Below are 19879 nucleotides of genomic sequence, written 5' to 3' on the forward strand. Positions count from 1 at the left end.
GTACCACAGGAGTTAGAAAACTATCAGATAAGATCCAAGAAAGTAAAATGAGGTGGCACGGTCATGTCATGAGAAGAGATGAACAGTATATTGGGAGGAGAGTGATGGAAATGGAGGTACAAGGAACGAGGAGAGGGAGCCCAAAGCGAAGGTGGGTGGACTGTATCAAGGCTGACCTTCGATCAAATGGATTAACCGGTGATGAGGTGTGGGACAGAGGTAGATGGAGAAAGCCGACCAGAAACATCGACCCCACATAGAAGCGGGAAAAGATGTAGACAAAGAAGAAGAAGAAGAAAAAACCTAAACGGAGAAAAGGCAAAATGAGTTAATGACAATTATAGCGTAGAGCTGTATATAAAATAAAAATTGACAGATGCCAGATATGTTAATATACTTATCAGCCTTTTCATTTTGATAAGACTGACAAATCATATGTCCATTGGGGTGAAACCTCTGGATATCAAAAATGCAAAATTGGAAAAATAAGAAAACGGTGATAATCAATAAGAAATATATTCAGTAAATATATTTAAGAGGTTATGCTGAGTCATATTATTATTATTATTATTATTATTATTATTATTATTATTATTAAATGCTAAGCTACAACCCTAGTTGGAAAAGCAGGATGCTATAAGCCCAGGGGCCCCAACAGGGAAAATAGCCCAGTGAGGAAAGGAAATAAGGAAAAATAGAACATTTTAGGAATAGTAAAAATATTAAAATAAATATTTCCTATTTAAAATATAAAAACTTTAACAGAACAAGCGGAAGAGAAACTAGATAGAAAAGTGTGCCCAAGTGTACCCTCAAGCAAGAGAACTCTAACCCAAGGCAGTGTAAGACCATGGTACAGAGGCTATGGCACTACCCAGGAATAGAGAACAATGGTTTGATTTTGGAGTGTCCTTCTCCTAGAAGAGCTGCTTACCATAGCTAAAGAGTCTCTTCTACCCTTACCAAGAGGAAAGTAGCCACTGAACAATTACAGTGCAGTAGTTAACCCCTTGGGTGAAGAAGAATTGTCTAGTAATCACAGTGTTGTCAGGTGTATGAGGACAGAGGAGAATCTGTAAAGGATAGGCCACACTATTCGGTGTCTGTGTAGGCAAAGGGAAAGAACCGTAACCAGAGAGAAGGGTCCTATGTAGTACTGTCTGGCCAGTCAAAGGACCCCATAACTCTCTAGCGGTAGTATCTCAACGGGCGGGTGGTGCCCAGGCCAACCTACTACCTACTACCTATATACTACGTATATAATGTTATTATTCCCAAATTTATGGACGATTATAGAAAAATGAATTCCATAGAAATAAACGTTAAGTTTGGTCTCCTTAAGAGAACGATATAACGATGTACCTAAATTAGTGAGCTCAGTTTAATTTTAAAGCATTATTAAAAGAGATATGTTTACTTACTTGTTTACTTGTTTTGGGTTTAAATCCAACCCTCCACTGAAGTCGAGTGAACTACTTCTCGGGCCGGTCCATATTAATCATCTAACGAAACATTTTCATTATAACTTATACAATTCTTTGATTGCAGCATCTTCCAAATCATATGATCTTGTGAAAAGTAATGTCTTTAGATTCTTCTTAAATTCAATTGCTCCCTTTAGGTCCTTCATTTCAGTTGGCAGTTTATTATAATGTCTAGGCGCACAGTAGCTAAAAGCCCTTTCACCAAATTTACTAATTGTTCTTGGTTCAGATAGTCTATGTTTGTCACTCATGTGTCTTGTGTTAACATTTGTTTCTAGTTCTAGTTTATTCAGGTATTCTTTTAGATATTTTGGTTCAGTATCTTAAACGTTAGTAAGAGTAGCTTGTATTCAATTGAATCATGTGTACAGAAGTCCACATAGATATTCTATGAGAAGTCCATGCATAGAATATGTCTGATGGAATGTTCTTAGAATATCTAATCTATTATGTAGCCATGAGCCTCTACGGCTAGCTATATTATGAAGTTACATAAATTTTCTACATATAATGAGTCAAAGAATTAACTTTAGGAAAAAGTACTCATGGAAACAATAGAAATTACCAGAAACAACTAATTGTTGCGAAAGGTTTGCCTTGAAGGAACATTTATATATGGTTTACAAAAAAAAAAAAACCTTTTAGCAGTGTCAGATTATTAAACCAATTCTTGATATACACAAAAGGGCAAATTGAAAGCGTAAATCATAAATTTTGCCCAAAATTATGACTTATTTGTCAAGTTTTGCCTATATTGTTTCCCAGTCATTTGCATTCACCGAAATCCTATAAGAATGAAAAGGAAGAAAAGTGTAAACATTCAAAATGGCCGAGTATTTGGCATCGATTTTTGGCACCGAGAAAGATAAGTATGTTTATTATAACTGTTCTTTGTTTAGATTAGTTTTAAGTGTTTATTACGAGTTATGAATATATTTGTGATATCTATACAAAATATTTTTGCTTAAAATCCTTGTCTTTACTGTAAAATCTTGCTTTGTTAAAGACGTAGTTTTTGAGCTTCATCTATACCGGTAGAATAATCCTGACATATCCATCTGCATTTCAATTGGTAGCCAAGGACTATTGCTGTCATTGCTTCTTATGTTGTGCATTGCAATAATTATGTTGGGGGTCTTTTCAGAAACCGAAACCCCTTTGGGTTGTACCCAATTTTTATCCTTTATTAAGCATCCTTTCGCTTTTTTTTTTTTATTGTCTTTCTGTCAAACCACTTTTACCTTATACTATGTAGTACAATTGCGTTCCTGAACCCCAGATACTTCTTGGCATTTGTTTTCGTGACCCAAGTGCCACAAATCAAATCCAAACTATATGATTAACGTTCGTTGAGACAGACTAAATGTAAAATTTAAAAAGTTATTACTGAAAAACCACATTTTAAAAAGGAAACAAACGCAAGAAGACCCACCTAACCTAACCTAGGAGTTGTATCTTTACTTACCGCGGACACATCTCACCGTGACCCCCATAGACTGCCGTAGTCTTAGCTTACCCTAAATCTAAGTTTCATCCTTGTGTTTGGTTCCCAACCGGCTTCTCTCCTTGCAAGGTAACAATTAATCATAATATTTTATCAATCATAAAACTGGCTTTGTGTTATTGTATTTCAGACCAAACTAAACAATAACTTCCCCATAAAGAAAGTTGATTTGACAGTTGATAAAAATGTTTACACTTGTCCCACAAACTACAGAAAGTTAATGTCATTTAGCTATGTTTCAGGTATTGCTAATATATCAAAAATTTTCTCAATTGTCTATTCTCAAATTTTAATTTATTACCAACAGATTTAATATTTACATAGCCGCAGTTTATGATGTCTTCAGTATCCAAGATCCATATATTCTGCTAGTCTCTTCAATTTCATGTCCAAACCTTTGCAATTTCTTGAATTCTCTATAGAACTTATATGATCATTTTGTTTTATTTTAACTTAGTGCAATTTGAACATATTGCTACTTGTGGTTTTATATTCCTTATTAGGATTTCATGCAGAAGTCCCACACACTTTATCATTAGTCTTGAACTTTAAAGTTTTTCAAAATGTCTATAAGCTTGACAGTGAAGCAGGTAATCACTTGGTACCTGCTGCATATGGTTTACAAGCCCCAGCACAACATAACTTTGTTGCCTTTATCATGAGTAGACTTTCGAATTTCAGGATCACATTTCAGAAACAAGTATTTAGTTTCACCCACCATGCTTTTCTTGATTACCATAAAAGACTTATCTTTTTTACATTCTCTATCAGATCCAAACAATGATTCCTATGAATCAAAGCATTAACTATATCATCTTCATCACTAAATACATTGCATGTCATTATTTTGGGTCTTAGTTTGCCACTTTGTCTATTGTTCCTACACAAATACAAACCCATCACTCTATACTATGAATATAAGTTCCAGAGTTGATGGAATCTTGTCATAAACTTGTAACGCGAGGTGTTAACAGCCCTCCGCTAGTTAGTGGGGTGTAGACTAACCGCTCCGCTCACACACTCACCCAGTGCATTGTGCCGCTTTTGGTTTTAGCTCGGTGGATTGAAGATGTGCCGTCTCGCTCTCTCCTAAACCCAATTTTACCAGGGTATAAAGTCACTTTGTTTTGTTTCCCTTAGCAGGTGTACTTGACTTTCTTAGGATTGTTAATATGTGGGTTTGCCCTGGCATAGCTGGCCGCTCTTGCTGCACATTTATGTCAGCATGGGAGGCTGATCCTCACAATCTTTGCCCTGTGTGCAGACTGCACTAATGCGTACAAACCTCTCCCTATGAAAAGTGTCAGGAGGGGCCATCCCCCTAGTGGGAGCAGTATGGTAGGTAAAGACTGAATGGGATTCTTTACTTTTGGGGGTCTAAGAAATCCCAACTTCTTTCTCCAGCTTCCTGTACCATCTCTGTCTCTGCTCATTTAGCCTCCTCCGAGAGTGACGACCGTTTGACCCCAGACAACCCTCTGGTGTGGAGGACCCCCATCGCTTCCCTTAGCGGAGTGGTGACGCTCCGGCCTTGGGGGAGTCTATTTTGCTTAATGTTTTACATCAGATTTGGTCTTCCTCCAGGCTTTCAGGTCCTTCACTAAGGAATGGCTTACAGAGGTGCTTACAAGAGTTTGGGGTACGGAAGAAGTGCACAGCTGCCTCCTCAGGAGTTGGCCTTGGCTTTTCCTCCCTAGCCTCTAGATTGGTGTTCCCTCCAGTAGTTCTCGTGCCCCTGGCTTAGGCATCCTCTCCAACTCCTCGCCTACCTGAAGAGTTGGTGGCAGGTTCTCTACAGACTCCCAGCCATGACCGCAATCCCCGCTAAACTGGACTAGCAAACTTAAGCTCAATCGGCATGCTTAGCTTAAGCAGTATGCTGGGAAAGGTTTCTCCACCAGCCCAGCAGCACCCTTCAAAGGTGGTCGATCTTCTAGATGGCATGAGAAAGCTTTCTCACTAGAGTGGTTCCCTCCTTGATTGCCTTGGAAGTGGGTACAGTATTCGACTTGTCAATGCCTCGCTCCAGCTCTTCGGAGCTCGTTGGTAATTGCGGCTGTCGACGCCCTGTAGTCGCAACTCCCTACCATTGTAACTCTAAGTTACCATGAGTCTCTACGAGTCTTGCGAGTACGGTTCCCTTTGGGGCCCGGCCTCGGGGCATCTATCCCTCTGTGGGAAGCGCCAGCAAGTTTTAGTGTTAGCAAGCCATGGCAAGTCGCATTCAAGAACAAGCCACCTTTGCCTTGTTCATCCCCATCTGATCTGGCGCTGCACAGGCATGTACAAGGTTACTTGTGAAACTCCTGCAATTTCTCTTACGTGTTCTCTCGCACTGTTTCCCGTTGTATCGGCTTGTGAACAAGCAGTTCATTTTAAGGTGGTGGAGTCATGTATGTGGTCACTCACTCGCCAACCTTGCGCGTGCGTGAACCTTGGTGCACTTGTTGATAGTAGCAGATGCTAACGATCAATACAGTATGTGAGCGCTCTACCCTGAGAGATCCTGCATCTGCCCCTTCATTCGTGAATGACGCTCCATTTTTTTTTAGAGCTTTTACAGGCTCTGAAACTGGTGGTTGTCAATGCTGTTCCAGTGTTCTCTTCTTGACCCATTACTATCCTTCTCGTGGTGTTTGGATCTCCTGGAAGTTCCAGCTCACCCGTGGATCCTAGGCATTGGAGTACTGCCTCCAGGCATGCGCTTCCTCCTCCTCGTATGATCCCTCTGCCGCCTCTCAGTAGCTTGTGTAAGGTACCTAGACTCTAGGAATTCCCATGATCAGCCTGATCCCATTTGGAAGAAATTATGTATACTGTAATCCTAATTAAGCCGAAGTAAAGGAGACCAAAGCAAGTGATGCCTCCTCTAGGGGTTACCTTGCACATAAGGGCGAGCAGGAGTATGAGGTCTCCGAGGGAGGTCTCGTACATGGACAGCTGCTACTGGTTGTCCCTGGTGGAGTTTGTTCGAACCGAACTCTCCGCTCCACCTCTGGAGCCTCTGTCTGCCCCTGTAGTCCCCAACAGGCTTCGCAACTAGCAGGGGATCCTTGGAAGGGGACTTCATCTCTTCTTGCCTCCCTCACGGTAAGCCCCAGGAGCTAAAGGATATGAAGACTCTTCCGAAGGACTGGGCTTCAAAGCCTCTCAGTGCCTTAGAACAACTGAAGGGTGCTCTTGGTTCAGTTTCAAACCTGTCTTTGCTCACGATGTAGAATCTTCCCTCCAGGTCTCATGCCCCTGTTGGGGTAGTCATTAGTGAACCTGACTGGGGTGTGATCTTGGAGTTGGATGAATCCAAAGGCAAGGATTGAAAGCACTCGGACGGTGTGCTGACTTTACCAACAATCCCAAAGACCTCTGCCACCAATTAGAGAGTCGGACTATTCCTGCATGCAAGTGTTGGCCTGCATAAGGAAAATCAAAGGACTGGACGATCCATCTTACTTCCTTCACGATGGGACGGATACGGTTCTTGACTTCTTCTACCAGGCCCTCCGAACTTGGAAGACCAGTATTGAGTTCCCTAGGTCTAGGATGGTGAAGGCAGCCAGGAAGAAAGTCATACCCCAGGTTGCAGGACCTGCGAGCTCTGTCAAGGTTAGCAACTCATTGAGGTTGATTCCTCTGCCATTCGGACGCCAGAGGAAATGCTACCACATTCTCAATGATGGCCCCCTGCCACTGCCACTTGACCCAGTGCTCTTGGCATTAGCATGCAGTATCACCTTAAACAGGTTAACAGCGCAACAGGTGACTTTCTCGGCTGGGAAAGCCGCAAACCTTATTTGGCTGGAAAGGCTTCTTCGAAGCTGCTTCATGCATCAATGTCTGTCTTGGCTCCATTGGGTACCTGATCGCCAATGAGAATTTGGCCAATCTTCAGTGGAAGAAGGCACTGAACACCTTTATGCCTTTAGGAGCGAGAGCCGTCGAGTTCCACGCTCATAATTTAGCCAACCAGTGAGCAAAGTGGATTTTGAAAAGAAGAGACTCAGTCATTTCAAGATTCCAGAGACAGGTGTCGGAGAGAGGCACTCAAGCTATGCAAATTGTCAATGGAGAGTCCTGCCCTTTCTCTAACTCTGAAGACATTGACGCACTCGCGGAGCGCTAGAGGAAGGCGAGTTAAAACTCCCTCCTCCTTAGGGTGGTGACATCTCGTCTGCACTCTTCAGTCCTATCCGCTCAGAGGACGTCCCCATCCAGCTCATGCCTCTCCTCCAAAGGAGTACAGTACACGAGACTTTCTTTACTCGAGGAGTTCCTGCCTCCACCTCGGGAAAGGAAGGATGCTACGATCGTGCCTAAGAAGTGGTCTTCAGGGATGGGGGCTCCAGTCCAGGACAGACTGCGAGTACCATGCGCTCAACTTTGAGGGACTCATTGAGGCATCAAGATAACCACAACAACCCACCTGGGCTCCTATGGGTGTGAGCTCATAGGTTGATGATTCCCATCTCGACTGTGATCAGGATGAGACACTCCCTCAGACAGCTAGTCGTAGATTCACAGCAGCAGAATAGAAGGAGACCGACCATGCAATCTGGCAGATTCTGGCCTACATGAAGGCAATCACCGGTTTAAGCAACCCTTTGACTACTCCACCAGAAGGTAAGGACATGGTCTTAGACCATGTTTATGGCACTCAGAAACCCACCAAGAACAGTGCAGCTCTGCCTTTGTCGAGAGGGTTGAAGGGTGTCAGGAAGGAGGTCTCCCAGATCACTGGCAGTTCACTGTCCCTTCAAGCCAGCGATTCACCAAAGCTCATCCCTCCTCCCTTCCTACAGCAGAGGAGGTATTATGAAGTGTTGGAGGAGAACCTGGCAGCATGGAGATGGTCGCGAAGTTTGCCATGTAGGCTACTTTTTGCTTGATCTTTGGTTTGGGTCAGTGGGACACGCACCGATCTACTCAGACAACCACAAGCAAAGATCTACCACAAAGCCGTAGAGTCCCTACGTCTTCACGCCTTGAAGTTATCCAGCATCTCCTCAGGCAGAGAGGTTTTTCGTAACCTGTTGCAAAAAAGATGTCTGGATGCCTCAGCGAATCTTTAGCTGTAGTGTACCAGGTAAAGTGGTCAGTCTCCTGTGGTTGGTGTTGTGGAAGGGATATCTCTCCTCTCGGTGCTACTATCCCAGCGATAGCAGATTTTCATGTATACCTTCATGAGGAAAAACTCTTCAGGTTTGGCAGTGAAAGGTTATTACTCAGCCTTGAGAATCGGCTTTATATTGAAGGGAGTTAACATTTCGTCATCGTGGGAATTGTCTTCCCTCGTACAGAGGTTTGAGCTTACCTGTCCTTAGTTGGAAGTTAGACCACCTCCATGGATGTCGTTCATGTCCTTCGATTGTTGAAAGGTGCTCCTTCTTACAAACTGTTATGTCAGGTATCAGATCTTCTCCTGACTCTGAACAAAAATCACAGTCTTCCTGCTTGTTTTGTCCTCAGCCAAAAGAGTAAGCGAACTCCATAGTCTATCCTTCAACATCTCCCATTCAAGGGGATGGGGAGAGCTTTGTCCCTGAGTTTATCGTCGAGACTCAACATCCGGGAGTAGCGGATCCTAGATTTGAGCCCTTCCAGATTCAGTGTCTTCATAATATAACAGATGACTCGGTCCGTATCAACTGCTGTGTACCCAGTGAGGGCTCTGAGGTATTTTCTTGAAAAAACTTCAGGGGCTTGTCTCCGAGTGAGTAGACTCTTCGTTAGCATGGGGAGGGTTATGAGAAGGATCACCTAGAACACCATTTCAGCAAGGATTTGTAAGGTCATAGACCAGGCCTTGAATCCTGATTCTTCTCCACAATCGCAAAAACTTAGATCTCATGATGTTAGGGGCATTGGTACATCCCTAGCATTCAACAAAAATACTCCCTGGCACAGGTGCTTCAAGATGGTGAGTGGAAGCATCAAACGACCTTCACTGCTCAGTAACTGCAAGACGTGACCCAGAACATGGAGAGCTTCTCCATTGGTCCTGTGGTGGCTGCACAACAAGTGGTTTAACACCTCAAGCTCCTTGATGTAGAGTAGAAGATGGTAGAGTTCGGTAGAGGTTACCCAGGATTAAGTGTGGAGTGAATGATAAGAATGACTGGCTCTTTCTTTCACCTTCTCCTCTCTCGGAGAACAGCATCTTTGGTACTCTGCAAGCTGGCGTCTTATGTCTGCTGGTAATAACATTTCCCTTGTGTAACCTGGTATAGAAATATATACTTGTTACGTCCCCATATCCCCTTTGCGATGTGGGAATTGAATAATGTCTATGGTTGGTCCAAATATTCCTATGACTTCTGAGAATTCTTACCTAGACAAGTCACATTGCTAGTATCACACAGTCACATGGATTGCTCAGGCTGTCAAGGTGTGCAATTGCACAAGAATTTAGCAAGGTGTCTGGGTGATTCCTCTTTTGTACACTTAACACAAAGCAGAAACCAGTCAGTTGGTTAGGACTTCCACCCACCTTAGTGTGAATCTTTCCTAATAAAGAGCGAAAGGGTTTGTATTAGTTACGGAACAAATGAGAAATTTGAAAATACAGTAATTTGTATTTTTTTTTTACAACATAAACTTTGAGCTCTTTACAGTGAACCCTCGTTTATCGCGGTAGATAGGTTCCAGACGCGGGCGCGATAGGTGAAAATCCGCGAAGTAGTGACATCATATTTACCTATTTATTTAACATGTATATTCGGACTTTTAAAACCTTCCCTTGTACGTAGTACTGTTAACAAACTACCCTTTAATGTACAGAACACTTAATGCATGTACTACAGTACCCTAAACTAAAACAGGCACAAATATTAAAGGCGATTTTATATCATGCGTTTCCTAAACACCTAAAAAGCACGATAAAAAATGGCAACCAATGTTTTGTTTACGTTTATCTCTGATCATAATGAAGAAACAAACTCATTTAGTGTACTGTACACATATATGTATAGGTTAGTTTTTGCATCGATTATATTGATGTATACAGTATGTTGATTTTGTTATTACCAATGTTTTACTTAATTTTCCTTAGGACTTCCAAATGAAATGTTTTTCTTTATGACGCCGCCTGAAACGACGGCGTCATAAAGTACGCTCAGTAAACAACCACGCTCAGAACAAAGAAGGCATTTAACGCGCATGATGAAAGTGATAAATAATGATATTTACAGTAAAAGCTTTTAGAAAATATGTTATTACAAATATTATTTACCGTATCTATATAAAATCATACAGTACATACTGTACGTAGCAAAGCAGGAAAACAATTTACGAGAGAGAGAGAGAGAGAGAGAGAGAGAGAGAGAGAGATTGTTTTACGTACGTAAATGTAAATTTTTCAATATTAATCTTACCCGATGATCATGTAGCTGTCAACTCTGTTGCCCGACAGAAATCTACGGTCGGGATACGCCAGCGATCGCTATACAGGTGGGGGTGTACACAACAGCGCCATCTGTGGTCAGGTACTCCAGTACTTCTTGTCAACACCACCTCAATTTTTCCTCTGTCGTGCCACCGGCTAGACCTACATGGATACGCTGTTGATTCTGGAGTTATTGTTCACGATTTGGTGATGTATTTGCTCTAGAGTTTAGCCTTCGCTATTCAGGAAGCTTTATCATTAGCTTAGCAAGTTTTTGGAATTAATTTGATTTAATTTTGGTGACGAAGAGAGTATGATCTCTCACTTTTAAATGGCCGACCCTTCCCTTAGACGGAAGTGTTGGTGTCGAAGAGAGTATAGACTCTCTTTCTTAATTTTGCTTAACAAAGTTATAGATTTATTTTATATCTCTCCGCCTTTTATAGGCCTCTTCGATTAACTTCCTTTTATTATAAACTTATTAAAATTAATTTTTATATTTGTTTATATGCGACCTTTCCTAATAGTAGGCGGTCTTTTCTTGGAACCGAAGTTAATTTACATTGAGCCCGTCATTTCGTTTTTACCTGTTAACATTTTATGCTATTTTAATGTTTTTGAAAGAATTTCTTTGATAGTCTCGTACTGTTTTCAAAGTTGAACTAACGTTTTGTTTTGTCTCTGCAGTTGTTGACGTTCAGAACGTTCAACTTGCGCTCTATCGTTACGATAGAGAGAGAGTATTCACGGTTTCACGTTGCAGTAAGAGTAAACCGATTCTAGCGTTTTGTTCATTCTTTCTTAGCTTAAATGGTTTTTAATTCTAATAAAGGAACTTTTTATTTGGGAAATCTTTCAGTTTTTTTCCTTTAACAATAATATGTTTTAACGATATATATAATTGGGCTCATCTCTCAGGTTCTAAGTCAAGAGAGAGAGAGAGAGAGATAGAGACGGAGGGAGAGAGAGGAGGATAAACGTTTCGTTCAAGCGGGTAACGTTGTTATCGTTTTTGCTCTTCTCCCTAGTCTCTTTAGGGGAAGAAGGTAAACGTTTCTAGAGTTTTATTCTTGTTCCCAGGCTTTATGCGGTGAGAGATTTTAAACGTAGTTTATTTGATCTAGTGTTTAGTCTCTTTTCCAGCCACTGAATTATTTATCTTTCATTATGTTTTTCTGTTACATTGTAATACTGTTTTCGCAATTACTAACTTTTAATGAAGGATAGAATTGCGTGTTTCAGGTACAAACCACTTAAAGTTTCGAGTTCAGTGAAATAAGTGCAAACAGAAAATCAAAAGTGATAAAGTGATAAGCGCAAAGTGTTACAGTGTTGCGTTCGAGGGTTCGTCTGTTCGTGCCAGTTGTTCGCCTAGTCTGGGACGTCTTACAAGCTCCCAAGCCCAGGGGAGAAGTAACGTCGAAGGACTTATGGGTTCATCAGGCCTTGATCGACGAACAGACGTTTCCCTCCGTGGTTTCGGGTGTAACCAACTCACGTAGCCGACGTGATCACCCAACCCACACAAAGACGAGAGAGCCCATTTATTCCTCGTCTGCGGAAGAGGTTTCTCGCAGAAACCATGGACCAAATCTTGCAGCTTTTAAGTGCAAGTCGGTCTCTTCCGCGCAAGTCCAACTCCTAGGTGTAGCCATTAGCACTGGGTCAGTTCGGACTTGCTGCAGTACGACAACTGCACACCTCCCAGAGAGGCAAGGTGGTATCGCAACAGGCAGTAACTCCGTCTGTTGCCGCACCAGCTGTTTTAGACCCTCAGTCTCAACGGACAGTAGCTCCGTTTGTTGTTGTCTTTCATAGACCCTAGTGGTCCATGCTGCAGACTATACAGTCTCAGCTTGCTCCTTCATACAGGAGTATCATGCTGGAAGGTTGACAATGTAGCCTGTTAACCTACAACCCGCCGAGGTTGTGCGCTCAGCAGATACTGCAGCTGCCTGCTCCCACCCTCCACCTGTGAGAGCTCCACCTCCGATGCGCAGTCCACCCTGCCAGACGCATGTTCTTGCTGCGCCTCCTGCTTTCATGCGTGAGTTGCCGCATCGGGAGTTGCCGGGTTCCAGCACTATGAGGCAACCTCCTCAACCCATGAGGCAGGAGCCTCATGCTATGCGGCAACCTCCTCTACCCATGAGGCAGGAGCCTCATGCTATGAGGAGCCTCATGCTATGCGGCATCCTCCTCAACCCATGAGGCAGGAGCCTCATGCTATGCGGCAACCTCCTCTACCCATGAGGCAGGAGCCTCATGCTATGCGGCATCCTCCTCAAACCATGAGGCAGGAGCCTCATGCTATGCGGCATCCTCCTCAACCCATGAGGCAGGAGCCTCATGCTATGCGGCATCCTCCTCAACCCTTGAGGCAGGATCCTCATGCTATGAGGAGCCTCATGCTATGCGGCATCCTCCTCAACCCATGAGGCAGGAGCCTCATGCTATGCGGCAACCTCCTCTACCCATGAGGCAGGAGCCTCATGCTATGCGGCATCCTCCTCAACCCATGAGGCAGGAGCCTCATGCTATGCGGCATCCTCCTCAACCCATGAGGCAGGAGCCTCATGCTATGAGGAGCCTCATGCTATGCGGCATCCTCCTCAAACCATGAGGCAGGAGCCTCATGCTATGCGGCAACCTCCTCAACCCATGAGGCAGGAGCCTCATACTATGCGGCATCCTCCTCAACACATGCGGCATGAGCCTCATCCCTTGCAGCATGAGCCTCATTCCATGCAGCATGAGCCTCATACCATGCAGCATGAGCCTCATCCCATGCAGCATGAGCCTCATCCCATGCAGCATAAGCCGCATGCCATGCAACATGCTCTGCATACCTTACAGCATGCTCTACATACAGCATACTCTGCATACAGCATGCTCTGCATACCTTACCGCATGCTCCTCAGTCACACATCTTTGGTTGTTGCCAACTCACAAGACTGTCAAGCAGTTTCATAACGTTGCCTTCTGGTCTGCTGCTTTTGCACCAGTGAAACCCTCACTGAGAGAACTTAGCTTTTCTCGGATATGGTTCCTGTAGATGAGAAAGTGCTATTCTCCCTCCTTCTGATATTCCCTTGAGGACTCTGTCATTTGGAGAGGAGCCTTAAGCTGCTTAGCCTCCTATGGACTTTTATTTAAGCATAACATGCTTCCAGGGAGGGTAATGGTTCCGCTTCAGTCGCTAACCCCGTCTGTTGCCACACCTGTTCCCATAGACCTTGAGCTTTGTTGCAAGACATGCAGTCCAAGCTTAGTCCTTTTTAGAGGATTTTTTTTGTTTACGGAGTCAGTGTGTCACTGGGAAGACGTTCAACAACCAGCAGAAGTGACTTGTTGTGACGCAGTGCGGCAACCTCAGCAACCCGATAAGGAGTTGTCTGTACGACCCAGACAGTCTAGACAGTTTCGGGTTGTCGCTGTACTTCCTCGCTTCCCCATGGTTGACAGTTCACAGACTGTGCAGCAGTACCATGATCTTGTGTCCGGCTCCGTCAGACGACTGGCTTTTAAGAGCTCCCACAAGTCGTCGCTGTCTGGAGATTCTCAGATGGACTATGGATCTGACCAAGGAACTGGGCCTCCTGGTTAATTTTGAGGAGTCCCAGCTCGTCCCATCCCAGACCATTGTCTACCTGGGTATGGAGCTTCAGAGTCGAGCTTTTCGGGCTTTTCCGTCGGCCCCAAGGATCTACCAAGCCCTAGAATGCATCCAGAGCATGCTGAGAAGGAACCGATGCTCAGTCAGGTAGTGGATGAGTCTAACAGGGACACTTTCATCGCTGGCCCTGTTCATCGAGTTAGGGAGACTCCACCTCCGCCCCCTTCAGTATCATCTAGCTGCTCACTGGATAAAGGACATGACGCTAGAGACGGTCTCAGTTCCTGTTTCCGAAGAGAGGAGGTCTACTCTCACGTGGTGAAAGAACAGCTTTCTTCTCAAGGAAGTCTACCTTTGGCTGTTCAGAAACCCGACCGCCGTCTCTTCTCGGACGCATCAGACACGGGCTGGGGTGCGACTTTGGACGGACAGGAATGCTCGGGAACATGGAATCAGGAGCAAAGGACACTTCACATCAATTGCAAGGAGCTGTTGGAGGTTCATCTGGCCTTGATAAACTTCAAGTCCCTCCAGCTTAACAAGGTGGTGGAGGTGGACTCTGACAACACCACAGCCTTGGCTTACATCTCCAAGCAGGGAGGGACTCATTCGTGGAAGTTGTTCTAGATCGCAAGGGACCTCCTCATCTGGTCAAAAGATCGAAAGCTCACGCTAGTAACGAGGTTCATTCAGGGCGATATGAATGTCATGGCAGATCGCCTCAGCCGGAAGGGTCAGGTCATCCCCACAGAGTGGACCCTTCACAAGAATGTTTGCAGCAGACTTTGGGCCCTGTGGGGTCAGCCAACCATAGATCTGTTCGCTACCTCGATAACCTAGAGGCTCCCGTTGTATTGTTCTCCGATTCCAGACCCAGCAGCAGTTCACGTGGATGCTTTTCTGCTGGATTGGTCCCATCTCGACCTGTATGCATTCCTGCCGTTCAAGATTGTCAACAGGGTACTTCAGAAGTTCGCCTCTCGCAAAGGGACACGGCTGACGTTGGTTGGCTCCGCTCTGGCCCGCGAGAGAATGGTTCACAGAGGTACTGCAATGGCTGGTCAACATTCCCAGGACTCTTCCTCTAGGAGTGGACCTTCTACGTCAACCTCACGTAAAGAAGGTACACCCAAACCTCCACGCTCTTCGTCTGACTGCCTTCAGACTTTCGAAAGACTCTCAAGAGCTAGGGGCTTTTCGAAGGAGGCAGCCAGAGCGATTGCCAGAGCAAGGAGGACATCCACTCTCAGAGTCTATCAGTCTAAAGGGGAAGTCTTCCGAAGCTGGTACAAGGCCAATGCAGTTTCCTCAACCAGTACCACTGTAACCCAGATTGCTGACTTCCTGTTACATCTAAGGAACGTAAGATCCCTTTCAGCTCCTACGATCAAGGGTTACAGAAGTATGTTGGCAGCGGTTTTCCGCCACAGAGGCTTGGATCTTTCCACCAACAAAGATCTACAGGACCTCCTTAGGTCTTTTGAGACCTCAAAGGAACGTCGGTTGTCCACTCCAGGCTGGAATCTAGACGTGGTCCTAAGGTTCCTTATGTCATCAAGATTTGAACCTCTCCAATCAGCCTCTTTTAAGGACCTCACATTAAAAACTCTTTTCCTCGTGTGCTTGACAACAGCTAAAAGAGTAAGTGAGATCCACGCCTTCAGCAGGAACATAGTTTTCACATCTGAAACGGCTACATGTTCCTTGCAGCTCGGTTTTTTGCTAAAACGAGCTTCCTTCACGTCCTTGGCCTAAGTCGTTCGAGATCCCAAGCCTGTCCAACTTGGTGGGGAACGAACTGGAGAGAGTACTTTGCCCAGTTAGAGCTCTTAGGTACTATCTAAAAAGGTCATAACCTTTACGAGGACAATCAGAAGCCTTATGGTGTGCTATCAAGAAGCCTTCTCTTCCAAGGTCTAAGAACTCAGTTTCTTACTAATTCAGGCTTCTGATTAGGGAAGCACATTCTCATCTGAAGGAAGAAGACCTTGCTTTGCTGAAGGTAAGGACACATGAAGTGAGAGCTGTGGCTACTTCAGTGGCCTTCAAACAGAACCGTTCTCTGCAGAGTGTTATGGATGCAACCTATTGGAGAAGCAAGTCAGTGTTCGCATCATTCTATCTCAAAGATGTCCAGTCTCTTTACGAGAACTGCTACACCCTGGGACCATTCGTAGCAACGAATGCAGTAGTAGGCGGGGGCTCAGCCACTACATTCCCATAATCCCATAACCTTTTTAACCTTTCTCTTGAATACTTTTTATGGGTTGTACGGTCGGCTAAGAAGCCTTCCACATCCTTGTTGATTTGGCGGGTGGTCAATTCTTTCTTGAGAAGCGCCGAGGTTAAAGGTTGTGATGAGGTCCTTTAGTATGGGTTGCAGCCCTTTATACTTCAGCACCTAAGAGTCGTTCAGCATCCTAAGAGGACCGCTACGCTCAGTAAGGAAGACGTACTTAATAAAGGCAGAGTAATGGTTCAAGTCGTCTTCCTTACCAGGTACTTATTTATTTTATGTTATTTTTGAATAACTAATAAAATAAAATACGGGATACTTAGCTTCTTTGTTAACATGTATGCTGGTCTCCACCCACCACCCTGGGTGTGAATCAGCTACATGATCATCGGGTAAGATTAATATTGAAAAATGTTATTTTCATTAGTAAAATAAATATTTGAATATACTTACCCGATGATCATGATTTAATTGATCCACCCTTCCTCCCCATAGAGAACCAGTGGACCGAGGAAAAAATTGAGGTGGTGTTGACAAGAAGTACTGGAGTACCTGACCACAGATGGCGCTGTTGTGTACACCCCCACCTGTATAGCGATCGCTGGCGTATCCCGACCGTAGATTTCTGTCGGGCAACAGAGTTGACAGCTACATGATCATCGGGTAAGTATATTCAAAAATTTATTTTACTAATGAAAATAACATTTTAAACAAAAAAAATATGATAGGCTTTTAAAACCTTCCCTTTAACTTAATGCATACAGTACTAAACTATAAAACAGGCACAAATATTAAAATGTTTAAGTAAAAAATAAAGATTGTTACTGTACTCACCACGAAAGAAGTTCAAGAAAAACTTGAATGATGATGGCGATGAATTTGCTGCACAGTAGAAATGATGATGATGAAGCTGATGATGTCTTCTACTGTGCAGCCAATAATAGTATTTTACGTCTCTTCAGACGGAGGTGTCTTTTCCTGGGACACCTCTTCAACTTCTTCCTGAGACACTTCTTCAATTTCTTCTGAGGGCATTGTGATCGGAAGTTGCTGCCGCTGCTTCTTTTTTCGCAAGAGCATCCTGTAGGGAGCCATGTGTTCATCGATCTTGGTGCAGAATTGTACAGAACGAACCATATCCTCGTCCCACTCTTGCGACATTTCTTTCTCCTCATTCGCAAGCTTGCAGAGCTTGGCAAGCCGTTCTAATGTTAAGACCGTTTCTTCGACATTTTCTTGGATCTCTTCCTGTGTTTCACTGTCTTCACTGCCCGATTTCGTCAGGTCTTCGAGGTCTGCGGCCGCGTAACTTCTACTGTCTTTTAACATAGTATCGAGAAGCGTCACCTTCTCAGCAATCGTCATCATCTTTCGGTGCTGTTTAGGCTCACTACCAGCCCTAGTAGAAGCAGAAGGCTTGGGAGGCATTGTACAGTAGGGTTTAACAGAAAGTTCAACAAAAAGTTCAACTTAAAACAGTCACGCACAGCACAGATTAAAGTTCACAATTAACAACGTCAACACAGCGATACAGCGGGAGACAAAGTGACCGCGGAAAGAGATGCTGCGGGTTGGAGAAGCGGTCAAAACACCAATCAGAGGCTAGATTACAAAACTTGAGTTCTGATTCGTCATCTATCAGCGCTTGAACCAATCACAACCCGTCTTACAGTACTATGATGCGTTGGTTACCTACTCATAGAAGATGCCCCGCGCATACTGAACGTACGTAGATTAAGTACAATACCGTAATAATAATAAATAATGATAATAATACTGTACAGTAATAATAATAATAATAATGATAATAATAATAACAATAATAATTTTATTAACAACAACAACAATAATAATAATAATAACAATAATAATAATACAGCTTTACGTACGCTATTTTACGCCTCTCTCTCTCTCTCTCTCTCTCTCTCTCTCTCTCTCTCTCTCTCTCTCTCTCTCTCTCTCTCTCTCTCGTACGCTTATTCGAAATGTGATTTTTGCAACAAAGAATATTATTGGATGCAGTACTACGTACGTATACATACAAAAGATTCATGGAAAAGAAGCATATCCATTACAGTACACACCATTCTAATATGGTATGACTGCATCTGATTTGCGTTTCATGTTCGATTTAATTTTACTTACAGTACTGAATTATCGTATGATCACATTCTCTTTTCGTGTTTTATTTCTTTCTGTGCTTAATTATATGTCATATGTAATGCAATGAACAATCAGTAAGAGCAGATATTACTAATTACAGTATTAATGGAATTACAGGTAACGAAATATCGTATTTGGGGTCTTCAGATATTGCGGTATTTTCGAAATTTCCGGAAAATCCGCGATATGTATATATATATGGGTTATGGAAAAACCCCGCGAAGTGGTGAATCCGCGATTGTCGAACCGCGAAGTAGCGAGGGTTCACTGTATACAAATTTGGCCCACCATCACCTATCCCCCTGCAAATCCTGCCTCCCGTCAAAAGTGACGAGCCAGCACGGGTGTGTGTGTGTGAGAGAGCAGGGTAGCCGGTTAGGTAGCGGTTGGGTAGTTACACCTCGCTTAAAAGCCTTATGGTTATTCCTTAATATAGAGTTCAAGGTTCATATCCATAGGAATAATACATTGCTTAAAATTCTCCATATTTCAGCCTTTGCTATAATTCTACTCCTATAGTAAATAACTCAAATTAGTATGGTTAGGAAAAATACAAATGATTTTCAAGATTTGTCATGATATTTTTTAAATTTCTGATGTTTCCATGTAAAAGACAAAAAAAAAAAAAAATTAGCTTTGTATAATTTATAGGAAACTATTTTCATTTTAGAATTTTCCTTACCAACTGCCAAGCTGTATTTTATTTTTATATTTTTATTTTTCTAAGGGTCAACTGCAGCTTTTACTTCAAAATCGGAGCTTGTCGACACGGGGATCGCTGCTCCAGAATTCACAATAAACCTACATTTAGTCAGGTAGGTCTGTTATGATATTTTTTAGAAGTTATTGTATATGGCAGCTTGAAATTGACTCCTTTGTCTTTGTATAATGAGTTCAATTTACAAGTGTCTTCTGATACTTCATGGTCTTCTATCTCATAATTCCAAGTTAGGTGTTTGCGTAGATATTGGCTATTTTGGAGTTCGTAGCCTGTATCCTTGTATCCTTATTACCTCTTCATAGAGAAGACAATTCCCTGTTTGTTCTCAGATACTTGTAAAGCACTTTTGTTGATTATCTTAATGTGTTGATTCACTCTTGTGATTTTTGTAGATTTTTAAAATTATCATTGTCAATTAGCCTTGTTTTTACAGTTATTTGCATTTTTGGTGATGCATTTCATTTCAGAAATTTGATGATCAAGTGCTTATTTAGAATATATTGCCAATTTTTAAAGCACTTAATGTATGAAATGTGGCCTCTTACAAGCTGTAGATGGCTTTGGCCACTTGTCACATTCATATGGGTCTACTTTGCAGTAGCTAGTGACTGTTTGGACATGTGAAAAAGTCTTTTGATTTGCTTTCATCTGAAAGATATTGTCTTTTTAAATTATATCAAGTTGAGATAGTGTTTGGCTGATGGTACCATAAATTAGTCCTCCTGTCTGAGATGGGATGATTGGTTGATATGGTGGGTATTGGGGAACAAGTGGCCT

At 43.1% G+C, this 19879-nt stretch overlaps 1 protein-coding gene across 1 annotated transcript in view; it reads left to right on the forward strand.

Moving 5' to 3' along the window:
* Positions 1 to 2242: 2242 nt before the first annotated feature.
* The window catches only part of U2af38 (U2 small nuclear riboprotein auxiliary factor 38), a 93045-nt gene continuing 75408 nt past the window's right edge, over positions 2243 to 19879 (forward strand). Inside the window, exons 1-2 of the mRNA XM_068362048.1 lie at positions 2243 to 2353; positions 19109 to 19196. Of these exons, the coding sequence (XP_068218149.1) occupies positions 2310 to 2353; positions 19109 to 19196 (132 nt within the window). The 5' untranslated portion in view covers positions 2243 to 2309. The remainder of the gene's footprint in view (positions 2354 to 19108; positions 19197 to 19879) is intronic.

This window comes from Palaemon carinicauda, chromosome 38 (assembly GCF_036898095.1).
Source record: "Palaemon carinicauda isolate YSFRI2023 chromosome 38, ASM3689809v2, whole genome shotgun sequence".
In the NCBI taxonomy this organism is placed as follows: domain Eukaryota; kingdom Metazoa; phylum Arthropoda; class Malacostraca; order Decapoda; family Palaemonidae; genus Palaemon; species Palaemon carinicauda.